The sequence below is a fragment of the Leptopilina boulardi genome, unplaced genomic scaffold (genome assembly GCF_019393585.1).
Source record: "Leptopilina boulardi isolate dan_hultmark-lab unplaced genomic scaffold, ZJU_Lbou_2.1 LbouV2_273, whole genome shotgun sequence".
Taxonomy (NCBI): domain Eukaryota; kingdom Metazoa; phylum Arthropoda; class Insecta; order Hymenoptera; family Figitidae; genus Leptopilina; species Leptopilina boulardi.
In genome coordinates, this window is record NW_026137833.1 from 841225 (window position 1) to 859445 (window position 18221).

General features: G+C 30.2%; 1 protein-coding gene across 2 annotated transcripts in view; it reads left to right on the forward strand.

Moving 5' to 3' along the window:
- The window catches only part of LOC127281571 (POU domain protein 2-like), a 178825-nt gene that overhangs the window by 131006 nt on the left and 29598 nt on the right, over positions 1 to 18221 (forward strand). For both annotated transcript variants that reach the window (XM_051305329.1, XM_051305330.1), the window contains exon 4: positions 15833 to 15889. In XM_051305329.1, coding sequence (XP_051161286.1) covers positions 15833 to 15889 — 57 coding nt within the window. The remainder of the gene's footprint in view (positions 1 to 15832; positions 15890 to 18221) is intronic.

The window sequence follows — 18221 nt, forward strand, 5'->3', positions numbered from 1 at the left end:
AAAATAAAAAAAGTAAAAACAATATTTATGTTTTGTTTATTCGAACATTTAAAAAAAAAGAATTTTTTGTAATTTTGATACCGACTATGATTTTTGCAATGATTGGAAAAATAATTTTTGTTTTAAAATATAATACAGATATTATTGAAATTAAAATATAATTTCTCAAGCTAAGTAGTATGAAGTGTATACAGAACTTGACCTTACTCCTTTTCAGTATCCATTACCTGTTTACCTCTACTGTAATTTTGTAAAAAGAAAAAAAAATATATATATAAATCTCAAAGGTCTCTTGTCATCAGATCTTTATACTCATGGGTTAAATGATTTTACAACCCTCAGACCCATTTTAGAACCAACATACATTTGAAATTATAGAAACGCGTCCATTAGTAAATCGGCTGTTTGTTGATTTTGGGTAAAAAGAAAAAAAAAAATTTTTTTTTTTCACCTTTAATTTTTACTACTGTTTACTTAAACCCAACCAAATTCTCTACTCTAAATGTATATATATATATATGTGCGCAAGGACCTTCATAAATATAGGTAATCCCTTCTAAAGTAGTTTTATCTTTTATAAAAGCGCACTTTCGAGAACATTAAAAATAAAGTTACAAATTGCTGCTACTTTTAAAATAAACCTTGAAATATGAAATTTATGATGGGACAAATCTTTTTTCTTTTTTTTTCTACTGTATAGGACAAAATGAATATGACTTAAAAGTTTAAATAAATAAAATTCAGCTAAATGACTTTTGGCAAAAGGTAGGAAAAAAAAATTAAATTTTTGACTATTGATACATATATGAGTACAAAATAAAATTTTGTAATTAAAATTTTTTTTTCTTTAATTAAATAATTAGCTAAATGTGTTTTTATTTTTACATTAATTTAATACTCTCTAAATCTGAATTAGTTTAAAAAAAATTAATTTTTAGTGAAATCTTAGTTAATTTTTCGGTAAAAAAAATAACTAATTCTTAGTAGAAAAGTTTCTAAATTTTTAGTAGAAAAATAAGTGAATAAATATTAAAATTTGACTAATTAAATTAGTTACCAAAAATTTTCGTTATTTCGCAATAACCTAAAAGTGAATATAACAATTAGTTATTTTTTAAAAGATTAGTAACTTTTAGTTAAAAATTACTATTTGATTTTTTTTCTAAAGTTTTAGTAAAAAAAAAATGACTAATTCATTATACACAAAAAAATTTTTATCTGAAACAGTGATAAGTTTCACTGAAACAGCGAAAGTTTTCGCTATTCTAAAGAAACATTTATTACTGTTCCAGATAAAGATTTCTTTTCCGTGTAGTATAAATTTTCACTAATTTAAATCGAACTATTTTTTACTAATTCAAATATAGAGAGTAAAAAAATTAAAAATTTTGATAAAATTTTTAAAAAATTGTCATTAGTAAAGAATTATTTGACGATGGACAAACAGACAGACACTATATTAAAATTTTGGTAAATTGTTCTTTTATACGAGTATAACAATTGCCTAAAATATCAGTTTATTTAAAAAAAACTTTAGCTTTCCAAAATAAATATAGAAAAAAATTGCCCAAATGGATCAAAACTAAAAATACGACTTAATTTTCAAAAAAAGGAATAACATATTTTTTTCAAAAAAGTAGTTTTTAACATTTCAAAGTATATGAAAAGTAACAATTTAATAAATATAAAACTTAAAAATCTCTTATAGTTTAAAAAGAACAGTGTCAAAAGGATAAAATTTCAATATTCTCTACTTTCTACAATTATTTTTTAAATAAGTTAAAATTTCAGGGATTTGTTACACTTATATAGGGTAACAATTTACCAAAATTTCAAACACTAACTTGATTGAGAATCCTTCCTATCAGGTATAAAATTTACTTAAAAAATGTATATATAACTAAAAAACAAAACGGAAAAAGATTATACAATTTTCTTTTTTTTTGGAAAAAGTTTCTTTTTTTTCGTGAGACGAGAGGTGTGGGGAAAATAAAAGTGTTGTGTGCGTGTGTGTGTGTGTGTGTTTGGGGGGTGGGTTTTACAGTCGAGACGAAAATTAAAAGCCTGCTACTTTTTGCTGGACCATATCGTGAAGAGAGAAGCGTTTCTATAATTCAGAAGTAAAGCTATATAACGAAACATGTGAAAGAGGGTAAGAGAGAGAGAGAGGATCAGGGGTGGATAATGTATGTACCCTTTGCACGAACGAGGGGGTGTAGGGAGACCCCAGACCAGTTGAGAAAAAGAGGGGCAAAAGCTGACCAACGCGATCGGACAGGCTCTTGGCTCACCAGTAGATAAGTTGCCCCCGACAGGCCAACTTAAGGACCCCATGAAAAACAAAAGCCCATTCATACGAAATTTACACGTTTTTAATCAACTTTTTTATATGGTGAAAAGTTTAAATAGGCAAATTTTCTCTTTTTTTTCGTGCAATATAAAAACATTTTTTTTTTATGTGGTAAAGGGAAAATAGTGTTAAATGTCAAAATTTTTTTAAAAATACTGCCAGTGATTTGTTTAAAAAATTATTTCTTTTGAATTGTGATAAAAATAAAAATGTGTTGTCATTGAAAATAGTGAGTGTATGCGAGAAATTTTTGTTTCTTTAATTTTTGACAATATAATCCAGTTCCAATGGTGGTGGGAATTTTTAATTTTCATGAAAAGAGGAGAATGCATGCAGACATGAAACCAATTTTGCGAATACGTAAGTACGATTCGGAAGAATTGTAATCTATAAAAATTATGTTAAAAATTAAATCAAAATTAGGGAAAAATTTTTAAATATTATTTTTTTTTTTTATCTTCCGTGATCAATAGAAAAACAAACTAATATTTCAAAAAACAATTTTAAATACTATGGAGGCATTAGAAAAAAACATAGTGGCTAAAAAAAATATCTAATATTTATTAAAAACTACCAGCATAATGGTAAAATATCCATATGTGTTTCTCGCTTTTAAATTCTTCCAAAAAAAAAAAACAGAAATTAATCCCGCATCAAAAGTATCCTATTCCCTGCGTATAGTACCTATATAAAATCATTTCTTAAATTTCATTTCCAGGAAACGTTTAACTTTTGGTCACCGCACATTTATTTTAAAACCGCACACGCGCCCCTATACAATATAATGGAGGATGTCACGGTAAATTTTGATTGCCGCCCTCCCCCTTTTTCTTCATCACTAACTACCCTCGTGTCCACCCCTTTCAAACATCATCCCTCGCGCACACGTTCCATTGGCTCGATTTAAAACGAAAATTAATTGTCCTTTCAGCAAAAAAAAAAAAAGTTACATTAGAAAAATATATTTAATAAATTAATTTCTGTAACTTTTTAAAATTAATAAATTAAAATAGATTCTTAAAATATATATAAAATTAGAAGTAAAATTCAAAAGAATGTATTGCATATCAGATATAACATTTTATACTACGAGGGACAATATTTTTTCTTGTAGAAATTTAAAATGCAAAACCAACCCCCTTTTCTCTGATTAGAGCAGCTTGTAGCGATTGGGGTTGTTTCTTGAAGGGGAACGCCATTTTAAAACCCATTCCTCTCTCTCTTTCCATTTGAATGCTATATGTGCGGGACTTCTGGACACCCCATCACTCGAGAGATAATCTGTAGACGCGCGCGCGTTCAATTCTTCTCTCTTCATCTCTCCTCCTCCTCCCGTATTTCAGATCATCCTCTTATCTTCGATTAGATCATGCGATTTTCGCATCTCAACATTTCAACTTTCATTCACATGATCCAAACTCCAATTGAATGTCTATTTAATCTTCATCTATCGCGATACACTATCTCGTTATTAATTTCCACATTGATACATTTATATAGAATCCTATATAACAATATTATTGTTTTCAAATTTTTTTTTTGCCTCTAATTCAAAAAGCTTAAAATAGCAACTTTTTTAAAACAAATTTTTTTACTCTAAATTATTTATTACAAAAAAAATTTTCTATATTTACAAAATTTGAAAATATATTCTATATCGTAACAAGTTAAAGATAATACTGACAGTTGAATGGAATCGATAATAATTGGAATAAAATTGCATAATTTAAATTTTTATGAAATATTGGCTGCACATGAAGTGTTTCCTTTGAAAGCTTATTAAAATGATAGTTTAAGAGGATTATTATCCGATAGGTCAAGTGTCAGTTATGCTTTACATTATATAGATTGGCGTGTATTTCTCGCGCATATATTCTTCAATATAATGCCTCGTGACTGGTGTGGAAAAAACCGTGAAAAAAATTAACGGTAAACCAATTTGTCTATTCTAATTTCAAAATAATTCTATATCTATATACATATATGGAATTTTATACCTAAAAATGAAATTATATTCACTAAATTAGTGAATTCTAATCTAAAAAAAAATCTAAATCCTACAAAATTATAGTAAATTCTTACCTAAAAATGAATTTATATTAACTAAATTAGTGAATTTTAACCTAAAAATAATTCTAAATCTTTCAAAATTAGTAAATTCTTACCTAAAAATAATTCTAAGTCCTACAAAATTAGTGAATTATAACCTAAAAATACTTTTGAATTTTTATTAAAGACTAAAAATTATCCTAAACCTTTTCAACTTTCTAACTTGCGACTATAACTTCTAATTAATAACTTTAACTTTATCTAACTTTTAATTCTCTAACCTTATTAAAGAAAAAAAATCCTAAAACCTAGTCACTTTGCAACATATATATATATATATATATATATGTTTTGGTAATATTTTTACCCTTGTGTTTCGTTCGCAAAGAGTTAAGAAAAAGCTCTAGCGAATTTTATATTAATTTATTCATGATCTAGTATGAGGAAATTTGGTAAAATTTCCAAAAATTATTCTCTGCTTCCATTCCGTTCTTTTCGTCTCCTTATAATGTTGAAACTAAAGTTCTTATCAGAACTATAACGAACCTTGCGGCAAAACCTCGTAACGTCCGTTTTATTGGCCATCACTATATAGTAGCAGAGACTATACTTTTTCCAACCACGAGTAAAATCTCAGTAATAGTCATGTGACAGGATTCCTTTGTTTTTTTTTTCACTTTCTTATCTGAAACATATAAAAACAATTATTATTATCTTACAATTAATTCTATCTAAAAAATACAAATTTTAAAATAATTATTTATAAATTTCTTTTCTCAAAAATAAAAAAAAAATAATATCAAAAGAAAATAATGATGAATAATAATAAAAATAGATATACGAGAGTTGAAAATAAAAATGTTAAGAGATGATAGTATGAACCCTTCGTTATCCGGGTCTTCATTAAGGGCACACACATATATGAGCGCCGCGTGCAGTTTCTTTCTTCCTCTGTGAGGATCCGACATAAGGCTTCTCGTCGCAATCTTGGGAGGGCGGCCTTATCAGATTCTTATCATACGATCTGGCCGCGATCCTGTCTCTCGGTCGGTCACGATCTGGACCTGGGCCTCTCTCCCCTCCCCTCCTTCTCTTCTTTATTCGTTCGTTCCTGTATTTTGCCCTCCGCTAAACCGCCGCGCCTTAATTAAACGTTATGAGTTGGACGGCCCTCGTTAACCAAAGACCTCGTTCGATTATAACGTAAACAGGTATTCCACCCTGTGTATTACATTCACTATCTCTTATTTTTTATCATCTTCCTGAAAATGTTCTTCCTACTTCCATATAGCATATTATAATAGACACTATATATATATATATATATATATATATATGTATGATCTTCGACACTCTTCGAAAATATATATTTTCCTCTATAATAACTTTAATATGACCTTTGTTCTTTCTGTTGTCATTTAGTTATCGTAATTGTCATGATAATATTATAATATTAATAAAATTATTAATTTTAATACTAATTAAGATCCTATTTTCTCAAATGTATATAAATAATTTTCATTTTTCTTTGGGGTGTGCGTTAATTTTTTTATAAAACTAATAACGACTTTTCCGCGTTTCTAGATCCAGTAAACAATATTTCTCCTCGCCCCCATGTCAGTAGCAATATGGCGCGTTCGAATTAATTAATTACATTTTCGCTTCCATTCGTTCTAATCCGATTTTTCCCGATCGACTTATTTCTCCGTGCGTGCTGTGTGTATATGGTCCCACGATTTTTATTGGTGTTTACATGGCGTTGTGTATTTATCGACAAAGTTGATTGCCTTTTTTTCTTATTCTGCAAAAAAAAAAATTACATTAAAAATATAATTGAAATAATTGAAAAACATATCTTTTTTTTCAGAGAAAGGAATAAAATTGTTTTTGCTTTTTATTTTCTTAAGCAATTCGCGACACCGGGGAATTTTCTATACTCTTCCCTCTATATACGACAGTAGTTCTGTTGCTCTATAGATGCCAGGACCACTCTCATTGGATATAATATATTGTCGAGATTAGCGGAGCCCCTTATTGTTTTCCACTCTTGCGAACTCCCCCCCCTCCCCTTCTATTTGAGTCTTTCTCTCACCCCCTTCATAATACCCCCCCTCTCTCTTTTTTTCTCTCTTTCTCGTTCTCTCTGTATAAGAAGCAACGCCAACTTGAATTGTTCGTTTTTTGCCTCCCCGCTGAACCATTCCACAAGCCCTATCCTCGACCACCCTTAGTTATAACTTAATTACAAGAAAAGCTGCCCAGACGGCAGCGAGAGAGAAAAGCGCGGACGATATATATTAGATTTCCCGTCATTAGAAACTTCTTCTTCTTCTTCTTGTCGGAAATTATTTGAGAAAGAGAAGGAATAAAGATACCAACGATATTCCATCTCTTTTATCGATTTTAAGGGAGATGATGATGGAAGTTCGTTCTGGACATTTTTGGCTGATAGTTCAATTAACGAGGGAAAAAATAATTGACGGAAATACACAATTGCAAAACAAAATTATTTGTAATTAACAAACTCTTGTGAATTGTATTTTACGTGTAAAAAAATTGAGATGTAAATTTTCCTAATAAACCAATTGGGTTAATATAATATAGCTAATAAGCGGAACAATTAACATTAACTTATTGAGACCGATTTTCTCCTAAAGAATCGTAAAAAGAGGAAAAATAATAAAATTATAAACCGGTTACATTCGGTTAAAAAAAAAAAACTATTAATAATATTACCCGAATTTTTCGAAAACAACGGAATTTAAATTTGATTAAAACCTTTCTACTTTGATTAAGTTTTAGTAATTTAATCTAAAGCTAATTTTTTTGTTTTATACACTTCGCAGAGAGTTAAATACTCCAGTGGAAAGTGTGAAATTATTCATGATCTAGTATGAGGAAATTTAGCAAAATTTCCAAAAATTCTCTTTTTTCTGCGTTCAATTTTAAAGAATATACTTTGTTTAATGTAGTTCTTTTAACAAGGAACAGTATAAATTTATTCATAATCTAGTATGAGGAAATTTTACAAAAAATTTCTAAAAACATTCTTTTTTTTTTGTTCCATTTCTTCGGCTCCTTGGTTGGAATAAATAATGGTTTCATTGAAAATGCTAGATAGTAACTGATCTGAAAAAAAATAAATTTAATGGAAAAACAAAATTAATATGAATAATAACAAAAATAATAATAATAATAAATAACAAAATTTCAAAAACTTCTATTTTTTCCTTCTGTTCCATTTCCTGTGAGGCTCCTTGGTTTGAATAAGTATATATATACTATAATATGGTTTCATCGAAATTATTGATAAATGCGACATTTCCATATATATATATAGTAACTGATCTGAAACATAAAAATAGATTTAATAGAAAAACAAAATTACTATTAATAATAACAAAGATAATATAATAATTAAAAACAAAATTTCCGAAAATTCTCTTTTTGTTTTCCACTATGAAAACTTTGTTTCTAATAGTTTTTCCAATAAGGAACAGTGTAAATTTATTCATGATCTAGTATGAGGAAATTTTACAAAATTTCCAAAAATATTTTTCCTTCTTTTCCATTCATGTGGCTCCTTGGATAATAATGCTTCTATATCAAAATTGGTAATCCTGACGACATTTTCATAGCAACTGATCTGAAACAAAATAATAGATCTATTAATCTGATAATTCACTATAAATTATCTCATATCTATTTATTTAAAAAAAAAATAGAGATGTAAATTTTCCTAACAAGATATAAACGATTTTGTCTAATATTATCAAATTAGCAGTGTGTTTGTCACATCTAAATGGCGTGAGAGCGTTATGCAAATGACGCTATATGTATTTAACAATCAAATTGCGCTGATTATATTCGCTCTCTAAAGGGAAATTCGTGCCTCTAGTAATCCGAATCGGGCAACGGGATCAAAAGTACGGAATGGCTCTATATATATATACACGACAAGACACACGATGATATTCACCAAGTTAATTGCCGACAAACTTCTCTAATTACAGCGTAATTATGAGGAGCAGCGGTTGTAGTATATACGCGGGGTCTCTGACAGGATCTCTCGCATATCAAGTTTAATTGTCAGGACGTTTGGGGGGTTATATATACATTGGAGCGCATGCTTTTACAAAAGACCACTCTCGCGCGCGGTAATACAGCTATTGTGCCAATTAAAGTGAATATCAGTTATTACTCCCTTTTTCCCCCTCGATTCAAAGCACACGCCCCCCAAAATTTGCATCCAATGAATATTTCATATTTATACCTTTATCATGTGTGCAAAAACTCTCGCTTACTGCCAATCCATTAATTTCAAATTTTTTAATTCACTCATCACTTTTTCTTAATTGCGCCTCTCTCCTGGGATATTAATTTAATAATTACGTAATTTACTTCAACTAACAAGTGATCCTATCAGAGAAAATTGTCTCTTACCTACTCATTTGTTTGCGGAATTATCGCAATCTTTTTCTTTTTTTTTAAATTATATTTTAGGTCCGTGGTCAACACACTCGATTTATGATATTTCGATCAAGGTTCGATTCCCGTCGCTTGGATTTTTTTTCTAAAAGCAACCCTATTTTCTGTATTTGCACCGTTAATGGCTCGTTCTCTCTAACTCTTAGGCTCGTTGCACACTATCCGATTTGTGTCGGACGGCAAAAAATCGGACGACAAAAAATTTTCAGTGGACTGAAGAAGTAAATAGGGCTTTGCACACTTTCCGATTTAAAATCTGACCGACAAAATGTCGTTGTGCTGCCGGAAGAATCGACTACAACGTCCGACTGTCGGATGATGTCGTCAAAGCAGTCTCTTATGAAAAGCAATAGATGCTTGCACACTATCCGACAATTTTTCGTCCGATGTTTATATAATCAGGTAGTTTTTCCAATTCTACGTGACTCTATTAGAAAAATTTGAAGTTTCTTATTTGTTTATAACAATTTGTGTAAACAAAGTAATTTTTTAAACAATATATAATTTAAATTTTTTTTTCTAAACCATAGGGGTAAAATACTCTCTGATACTGAACAGCTTTCAGAAAAGATATGTTTGTTAACTCCATAATTAAAATATCATTAGGCTCATAGATTCAGGTAGTTTCCGATTTTTACGACGTAGCAGACAAGCTGTGACAACTATATTTTTAATATTCATTTTTTAAAAGCAAATATCAAATTATAATAATACTTTGCTGCACACAGTACTCTGGCTAACGTGCGACTGAAATCATACCTTAAAGAATTCCTTCGCATACCTGAAGTTTTCGTAGGATGATCAAATGTCGTACGACAAAAATCGGACAGTGTGTAAAGCTCGTTCGTCCGACAAAAAATCGTCCGACTTTTTGTCGTCCGACACAAATCGGATAGTGTGCAACGTGCCTTTACTCTCCCTTTTTTCTACTTTGACCACTCTTGGTACTCTTTCTCTCTCTCTCTCTCTTGCCTCCTTTATGTACTTTATGGAGCCTCCAGGCCTGCAGAGTTTCACGGTGACTTAACGAACCCGCGCGGTATAAAATCGTTGGAAACTACTCAGATCCCCGAGAAATTCAATTCGATAATTAACTAACGCCAATTAAAAATTTTCTCGACCAATTTGGCGAACTAAAAAAAATATTATGAACTTTTATAAGGTGGGCAATTTATTTGGAAATATCCTGTATAGATTTTTCCTTGCGTCTCAATTAAAATGACTAAAAAAAAAAAAATTTTCTTCTAGTTAACAAATGATTCAAAGAATATTAAATTCAAAATTTGTGGATTTTTTTTTTCGGCCCCCCTTTAATATAAAAATATTTATGAATTGCAAATCTTCATTTTGCGTGAAATAGGAGCACCAATAATTATAAGAACGGGGGTTGCAAATTTGTCCACTATACGAGGGTGTTAGAATAGACCAATAAAAAGGGGTTGATCCCTCGCGAAACACGTTTTTTTTCGAGTTTCCACCCTTTCGTATATATATAACATTCAGAGAGGGACTTCTCATCAATTCTCAATGATTTTTCGTTCATTCGGACAATTTTTTTTTTCTCTAATAGTAATTTTGCGCCCTTTTTTCTGCTTTTTAAGAATTGACTGATGCTGTGTTGTATACAACTCTTATATATACTCACTTTATCCCCCATCACAAATTTGAAAGATTCACCATCTGTATAATATATAAGGATGGACGACGTACCGCCCTATGGACAACAATTATTTCGGAATCTATCAGTTTTTCCCGTTCGTATAAGGCATTTTGCGAGCGATTAGTAATATAAAGTCGATAATGATCGCGATCAATCATGTTGAAAGCGCGTGTGTCTTCTATTGTACGCGCGCAGACACTAATTGCAATCGTTTTTATTTTTCCACACTTTTATTTTAAATAAAAAAAAAAATTGATATAAAAAAACCTCTTTTCTATTTTTATTAAAAAATAATTTTTCAATGAAAAATAATAATTTCAATAATTGAAAAATAATTAAATTATATAAATACGTTTTTATCTAGTAAATTCAAGAGAAATTGAGTGAAATAATATATATAAAAATAAGAATGGGATATATATATATATATAATATATATTCTTGATGGCTTTTAATTGAAGGATGTGAATATAGAACGGAAGTTGCCAGAGGCAACCCTTTTATAGATGAGATGGGGTTGGTGAGGGGTGGGGAGGGGTAGTCTTTATAATAAGAGAGGAGATTCACCACCCACTCCGCGGTAGGGGTTCGTTGGACAAGTCGGTCGCTATGGTAACGGGATGATAAAAAAGTGGGGATGGGAAGTAAAAGCGGGGGTTGATTTCTTCATAACGGCCGCCATTATCGCACCCCCAACCGTGCTTCTCTCCCTCTCTTTCTCTCATTATGTCCGCCGGTCGAAGAGAATATTCTTGTTTTAAAAATACTCTCGCTCTTCCTTTTAATGGCGCCATTTGTAATTGGAAAAAAGTCTCAAGCACGTATTGAAACTGTTTTCCACTCTTCTTTTTCCATACCTTTTACCCTCCCTCCTTTTTTTTTGCTTCTTACACCAACTCCACACAATCAATCAACTTTATGCCACTTTCATAAAAATCGATACAGTATCTTTATTGTAATTAATTTTCTCTACTTTTCTTTTCTTACCGAACAGTAGTTATATGGAAAAAAAATTCTTCTCCAAGGGGAATCGAACCCGATCTATGAAATTACAAATTGGGACATATAACCACAAATCTAATATCAACTATACTTAGAGAAATAGATGATAATATTATAAATAGAAGAGTAGTAAAAATAAATTTAATATTAATTTATTAATATTGATGTTTGCGATGGACCAGAGGAAGTTTTGTTTTTAACAAGATGAAACGGTAGATTCGCGTCGATGGTCATGAGAAAATCTAAATTGCAGAACACTATTTTATTATTATTCATACAGTCGTAGACATTCAACAGTATAACCCGCCTCGTAGAAGAAACGTGGTTTCCATATCGGCGATTCGGTTGCATATGGGGGAGGGTGGTGGGTTTTTAAAAATTGATGCGAGGGCGGCTCACAGCCACGCAAACTAGATTCCAAAGGCTCATCTGGTATTCATGGTGAGCCGAAGAAGGAACCAGAAAAAAAGAGAGAGAGAGAGGGAGAGAGAAAGAGAGAGAGAGAATCGGTACATACGGATATATCCACTTGTATGATTACAATATATTACACGATCGACAGGATTGCCTTTATTCTTGCATCGATCAGTGCTACATGCATACGCAACTTTATGCTTACTTATAAATGTTATGTATAGTCCCTATTTTTTCCCACGATAACTCAATATATTATTTAACAAACAAAAAATATTATCATCATTTCATTTATCTCTAAAAAGATTATAATTAATTAATTTTGTATTTATTTCAAGAATTTAATTTAGGAATTTTTAAAAATGGATCTAATATAAATATTGTAAACTAAATTAATTTAATTAATGAAAATTTGGAAAATTAAATTTAGACTTAAAATTAGTATATGGGATTAAAAGAAAATAATTTATATATTATCGGCAAAGAGTTAACTATTCATGTGGAAAGTGTGAAATTATTCATGATCTAGTATGAGGAAATTTAGCAAAATTTCCAAAAATTCTCTTTTTTCTGTTCATTTTTTAAGAATATACTTTGTTTAAAGTAATTCTTCCAATATGGAACAGTATAAATTTATTCATGATCTAGTATGAGGAAATTTTACAAAAAAATTTCCAAAAATATTTTTCCTTCTGTTCCATTACTGTGTGGCTCCTTTAGTTGGAATAAGTAATAATTCTCCTATATCGAAATTTGTGATCCTGGTGACATTTCTATAGCAACTAATCTGAAACAAAAAATACCTTAAATTAAATAAAAAAATTAATAATAATTAATAACAAAATTTTTTAAAAATACTTTTATTTCGGTTCCATTCTGAAGAATACTTTGTTGGAAATAATTATTTCAACTAGGAGCATATAAATTTATTCATGATCTAGTATGAGGAAATTTAGTAAAATTTCCAAAAATATTCTTTCTCTTTAACGCCTCCTTACTATGCCAATTTATTGAAAGTAAAAGTTCCTTTTGAAACTAGCGTTCCTGGCGGAAAAATCTTGCAACACTTTTCACTTCTATCAGACAACATATTATTTATATTATTCTCTTTCAAGAATAAAGCCTCCAAACTAGAATTTTTGCAGCTTCCATAAACAAACTCTATGAACTGAAACTTAAAACAAAATTAGTTTAATCTTGATTAATTGCAAATAATATAAAATAGAAATTTATTAACACATTTTTTTCTTATTAAAAATTATTTCATATATGAAAAAGTATAGTGTGCCCTTCATTTGCCTCGTTCAATTTATTTACATTTCTTTTTGAAATAAAAAAAATAAGAATAAGCAGCGAGTAATTCGCCGCGGCAAAATGAGATCGTAATCATGAAATAATGATGAACCAGCAACGTTCATCGTTTATTTTACCTGTATATATATATATATATATATATATGTTCGCAAGTGCACCTGTGAACGTTCCCCACATTCCCCGGGTATATACGCGCGCAGTTTACGTCATGCTTTTTAACTCGTCTTAATGGAAACAACGTTTCCAATTAGGGTACTCCACTCTATTTGCCTTTAATGTCCCGGAAAATTTTACCGCTTGTTTCTCTAATTCAAAAATGATTAAGATTCCATCTCATCTTTCACATGTATATAAATCTGATCAATAAAATGCTAATTTTTTTTTCTTCTTTGCTAATTTTTTTCTGATATAATAATTCACACTCAAACCAAGAGAGAACTACTCCCCTTTTGCAAATAAATCTTGTATATGGGTTTTAAAGATATATAGGAGAGTCATAATAGAAAAAGTAACTATATTGAAAAAACAAATTTTTGTATTATTACGTTACTTTTTGCAAGTATATATATTGAGGACTCTTCGTTTTCGATATTGAGCGTGTGGACCATAAGTTTGGTTCAATATATTATAAATAACGTTTCTGAAAACGTGCTGTGGTTTACCACTCAACAAGAACTGACCTTTATGAATACTAAGAAGGTTTTGTGGGTATATATAGCACGCGATTCGCGGTTGTCGGAAAATCGGAGCGTGTCAATAATTAATTCACAACTTTGGCTGTTCTTCAATTTCTAGAAATTATTATGTCATATAATATACTGATATTAAAAATTCAACATAGCGGAGCATATATATATATAGAAAGTAGCTTCACAATGATCAAATATAAATGATGAGAAATTTTCTATTATCAAAATGCTAATAATTGTGCCAATTAAAAGTTAATCAATTTAGACAGTTATACTCCGTGGGATATTAATTTCTTAAGTGGAAACAATATTTCATTCTAAGAGAGAAAAAGATAAAGAAAGAGAGGTGTATAAAAAAAAAAGTCGAGAGAGAATGAAAAGGCAAACAGGTTTTAATGAGATTTTAATCTAGGCTTCTTTATAAAGCATCGCATAATTTGAATTACTTATCATAACTGGTAAGCTAATGTTTGAAATTTGCGTGTATGCATAATTTTAACTATATCAAGTTCACTGAGTCCATCCGGAATATCCTGGACCGGAAGTGGGAGGGGTTTGGTCTTTACCTACACGTACGTTTATATATATATAGATATATATAGATATAGATATATCAACTATCAGCGTGTCACGATGAGCTTTACCTGCCGCACATTGGCCCATTTCCGCGATTCCTCATCGTTTTTGTACCTAATAGCAGATGTACATGCGAACGCGCCCTAATGTACTGTTCGCGGTTCGACGCACCGTGACCAATGCCGCATTTTCGACGCACAAGGCGTGCAGATACACGTAATATTATTGCCATCGAAAAAAAGAAAAACAACAAACTATAATCTCGTTTTGAATACCTCTAATTTCATTGTCTCATAAAGCTAATTTGAAAAAATTTTAATGATTCTGTCCCGCATTCAAATTCATTTATAAATATTATACCCGTATTTTGTATAAGGAATTAGAAAATTGCACCCACAATTCAGCAATATTGACTGTATATAACAATAATGTATATACACCACAATATCTCCAAACCTTGACGAATATTGATCTTCTTTTTTTTTGTGGTTTTATAATACATCCCATATATCTAATCTGCGGGTCAATTGAATTAAAAGTTTTATTTATATATAAATTATTAAAATAGATAATAGACCATAAATTGACCTTCTATTAACCACAACTGTAAATAAAAATGATATATTTTTTTCAATTTTTTAATTCCCACATCAATGTCAAAAAAAAAGAAGAACAATCGACTGCGAAGATTATATATAAAAATGATATTTTATGAGGTATCAAAATATATACTGGTAGGTCCCATAAAAAAGTCGTATTGAAATGTTTTTTTTTTTTCGAGGTGGCGACGAAGGAGAGCTATGGAGATTATCTGAATACAGTCGTTTCATAGTGAGTTGCGACCCCCCAGGGGGTAATAGCTGGTCTCCCCTAACGTTGGCCAATGACGTATGGTGGTCATCTTTTCCCTGAATTACCACCATCTCCTTTCCACTTTCGTTCCAAGGGCCTTCATCCCCCACCCGAAATAGATTATTTGAATATCGAGTACCCTATTTTTCCAACAAATTCGGCGAAAGACCCTTTTTTTCAGAGGGAAACTTTTTTTCATTCACTAGACAATCGAGTGTACCATGTGTCACACTGATTGGTCCTGTTTTAACATAATTCCACTCTCGCTCTCTTGATTGATTTGGTTCTCTCTCTCTCTCTTTTTCTCAATTTAGGGATCGAATTTCACACACAATTCATTCATTTTTCTATTCAAATATTATGAATTGAAATTAAAGAACATATTCTATAGAAAAATTTAGTAAATTAATTGAAATAAATTTTTTTTTTTTGTTACAGCGAGCGATGCGCTTGGTCGAATCGACAAGGAACCAGCATCTCCGGAATCTATACAAGGTAAGAGAAAAAAAAATTGTTTACTTCCAATATATATATATATATATATATATATATATATATATATATATGTTCTTGAAAATACAATTTTAAAACTGCTCAATAATATTTCTTAAGTGCAGAATCTCGGCCAAGGAAAAATTGTTTTCCAAGAAAAAAAATAGTAACAACGTCGCGCTAATTGTTTCCTCATTCATATATCGTTATCATTTTTCATTCCTTAGAGTTAATATATTTCTCGATAATAATAATTGTAATATACGAAATTTCTAGATTAAAATTTTTTTTACTTCAAAAGATAATGGAACCTTTCTATAATTTTCAAAAACGAAAATCTCATTTTAGAAAATAATATATATTCTAGGATTTATGATTTAACTCGCAAGCTATTTTTGGGGTCTAATTTTTTTCCAAGTAAAGTATGTCATAAAGCCAATTATATAGTTGCTATTGTGTGAGTCTCATATTCGACTGGTTTGTCATTTGTTTTTAAGAACCCCTATGGCCAAAGTATTATAACCGCCCTTTTAACTCAAAATTTGTTGTTGTTGTGGGGGGAGAAAGAAAGCATTATATGTATCTTCTTGGATCTCTCTTGCCGATGGTGTATCCTTCAATGGATCGTAAAAACGTTTTCGTTTTCAAAGTCACAACCGGACGACGACGAAGAAACGGGGCCCCTTAATAATAATCGAGCAACAATTTACAAAAGCGCCCGAGGTTTCGCTATACGGCTGGCTTTTCAACCCCCTTTGCTCTGCTCTTTCTTTCCGTTTCTGCGCGCCACAATTTGCCTGAGTTTCTCGTATTCGGTTCATTTTTTTTTTTTTTATTTCGCGGCTAGAAATTCGGCGCCAGTTCCAAAAGTGCAATTGCGGCTCGTCGAAAATTTTGTTGGGGTTACCGGAGATCTCTCGCTTGCGAACACGTGACACAGACAAAAAACGAACGAGATTTTTTTTTTATTTTAAAAACAACCCAGGAAGACGCGTGGGAAACTTCCACCTGCTTTTTGTATATATATAGAAACATTATTTCCGAAAGGACGCGAAATTACAAAAATCTTTTATACCTTCAAAAAGGCGAAACAATTAACATTAACATATTGAGACCGATTTTTTCTAAATTTAGAATTGTAAAAAGAGGAAAATAAAATATTTATTGAAAAGATGTAAGTGATACACCGATGAGAAAAAAACTATTCCCCGAACTTTTTGAAAACAACGGAATTTAAATTTGATTAAAACATTTCTACTTTGATAATGTGTGAAATTATTCATGATCTAGTATGAGGAAATTTAGCAAAATTTCCAAAAATTCTCTTTTTTCTGTTCATTTTTTAAGAATACTTTGTTTAAAATAATTCTTCCAATATGGAACAATATTATTCATGATCTAGTATGAGGAAATTTTGACAAAAAATTTCCAAAAACATTCTTTTTTTTCTTCCATTTCTTCGACTCCTTGGTTGTAATAAATAATGGTTTCGTCGAAAATGCCGATTAACACATTTCCATAGTAACTGATCTGAAACAAAAAATAAATTTAATGGAAGAACAAAATTAATATGAATAATAACAACAAAAATAATAATTAATAACAAAATTTCAAAAACTTCTCTTTTTTCCTTCTATTTCATTCCTGTGTGGCTTCTTGGTTGGAATAAGTAATAATACTTCTATCAAAATTGGTGATCCTCGCGACAATTCCATTGCATCTTATATGAAACACTAAAAAAGTTTAATGTAAATAAATAATTTTTGTTTAATTTATGTTTAGAAATAACTTAGTGTATAACTTTTGAGAAGCATTTTCTATTCGAAATTTATTCATTAATCACTACATTGTAAATATAAACATAGTAAAATACAAAAAATTAAATTTATGATTTGATTCCTATAATTTTCCTTCCACGAGAAATTTATCAATAGATTGAAAAAGAAACATGCTGTCTCTGTTCCTTAAAATGACGGTTGACACACGTACACGTTGCGGTGTATATTTCCCATCCAATATTCTAGTTTACGAGGGTAGTACATGTCTTCTCGAAAGAAAAAGGGACAATTCCAATATACCTTTATATATATATATGACTGTAACTTCTTCATATCCCGCATGTTTGCAACTTAAATTTTTAATATCTTTCAAAACAATCTCAAACGATGAACTAATAATTAGAACAAGAATCTATTCTATAAATATTTTCATTAACTCATAACATCTTTATAAAAAAAATTAATTGACAGTTCGTTTCTCGTTCAAAAAAAAAAAAGAAAAAAAAAATACCGAAGCCAATTTTATATAGCGAATCACGAATCAGTTGCGACACACA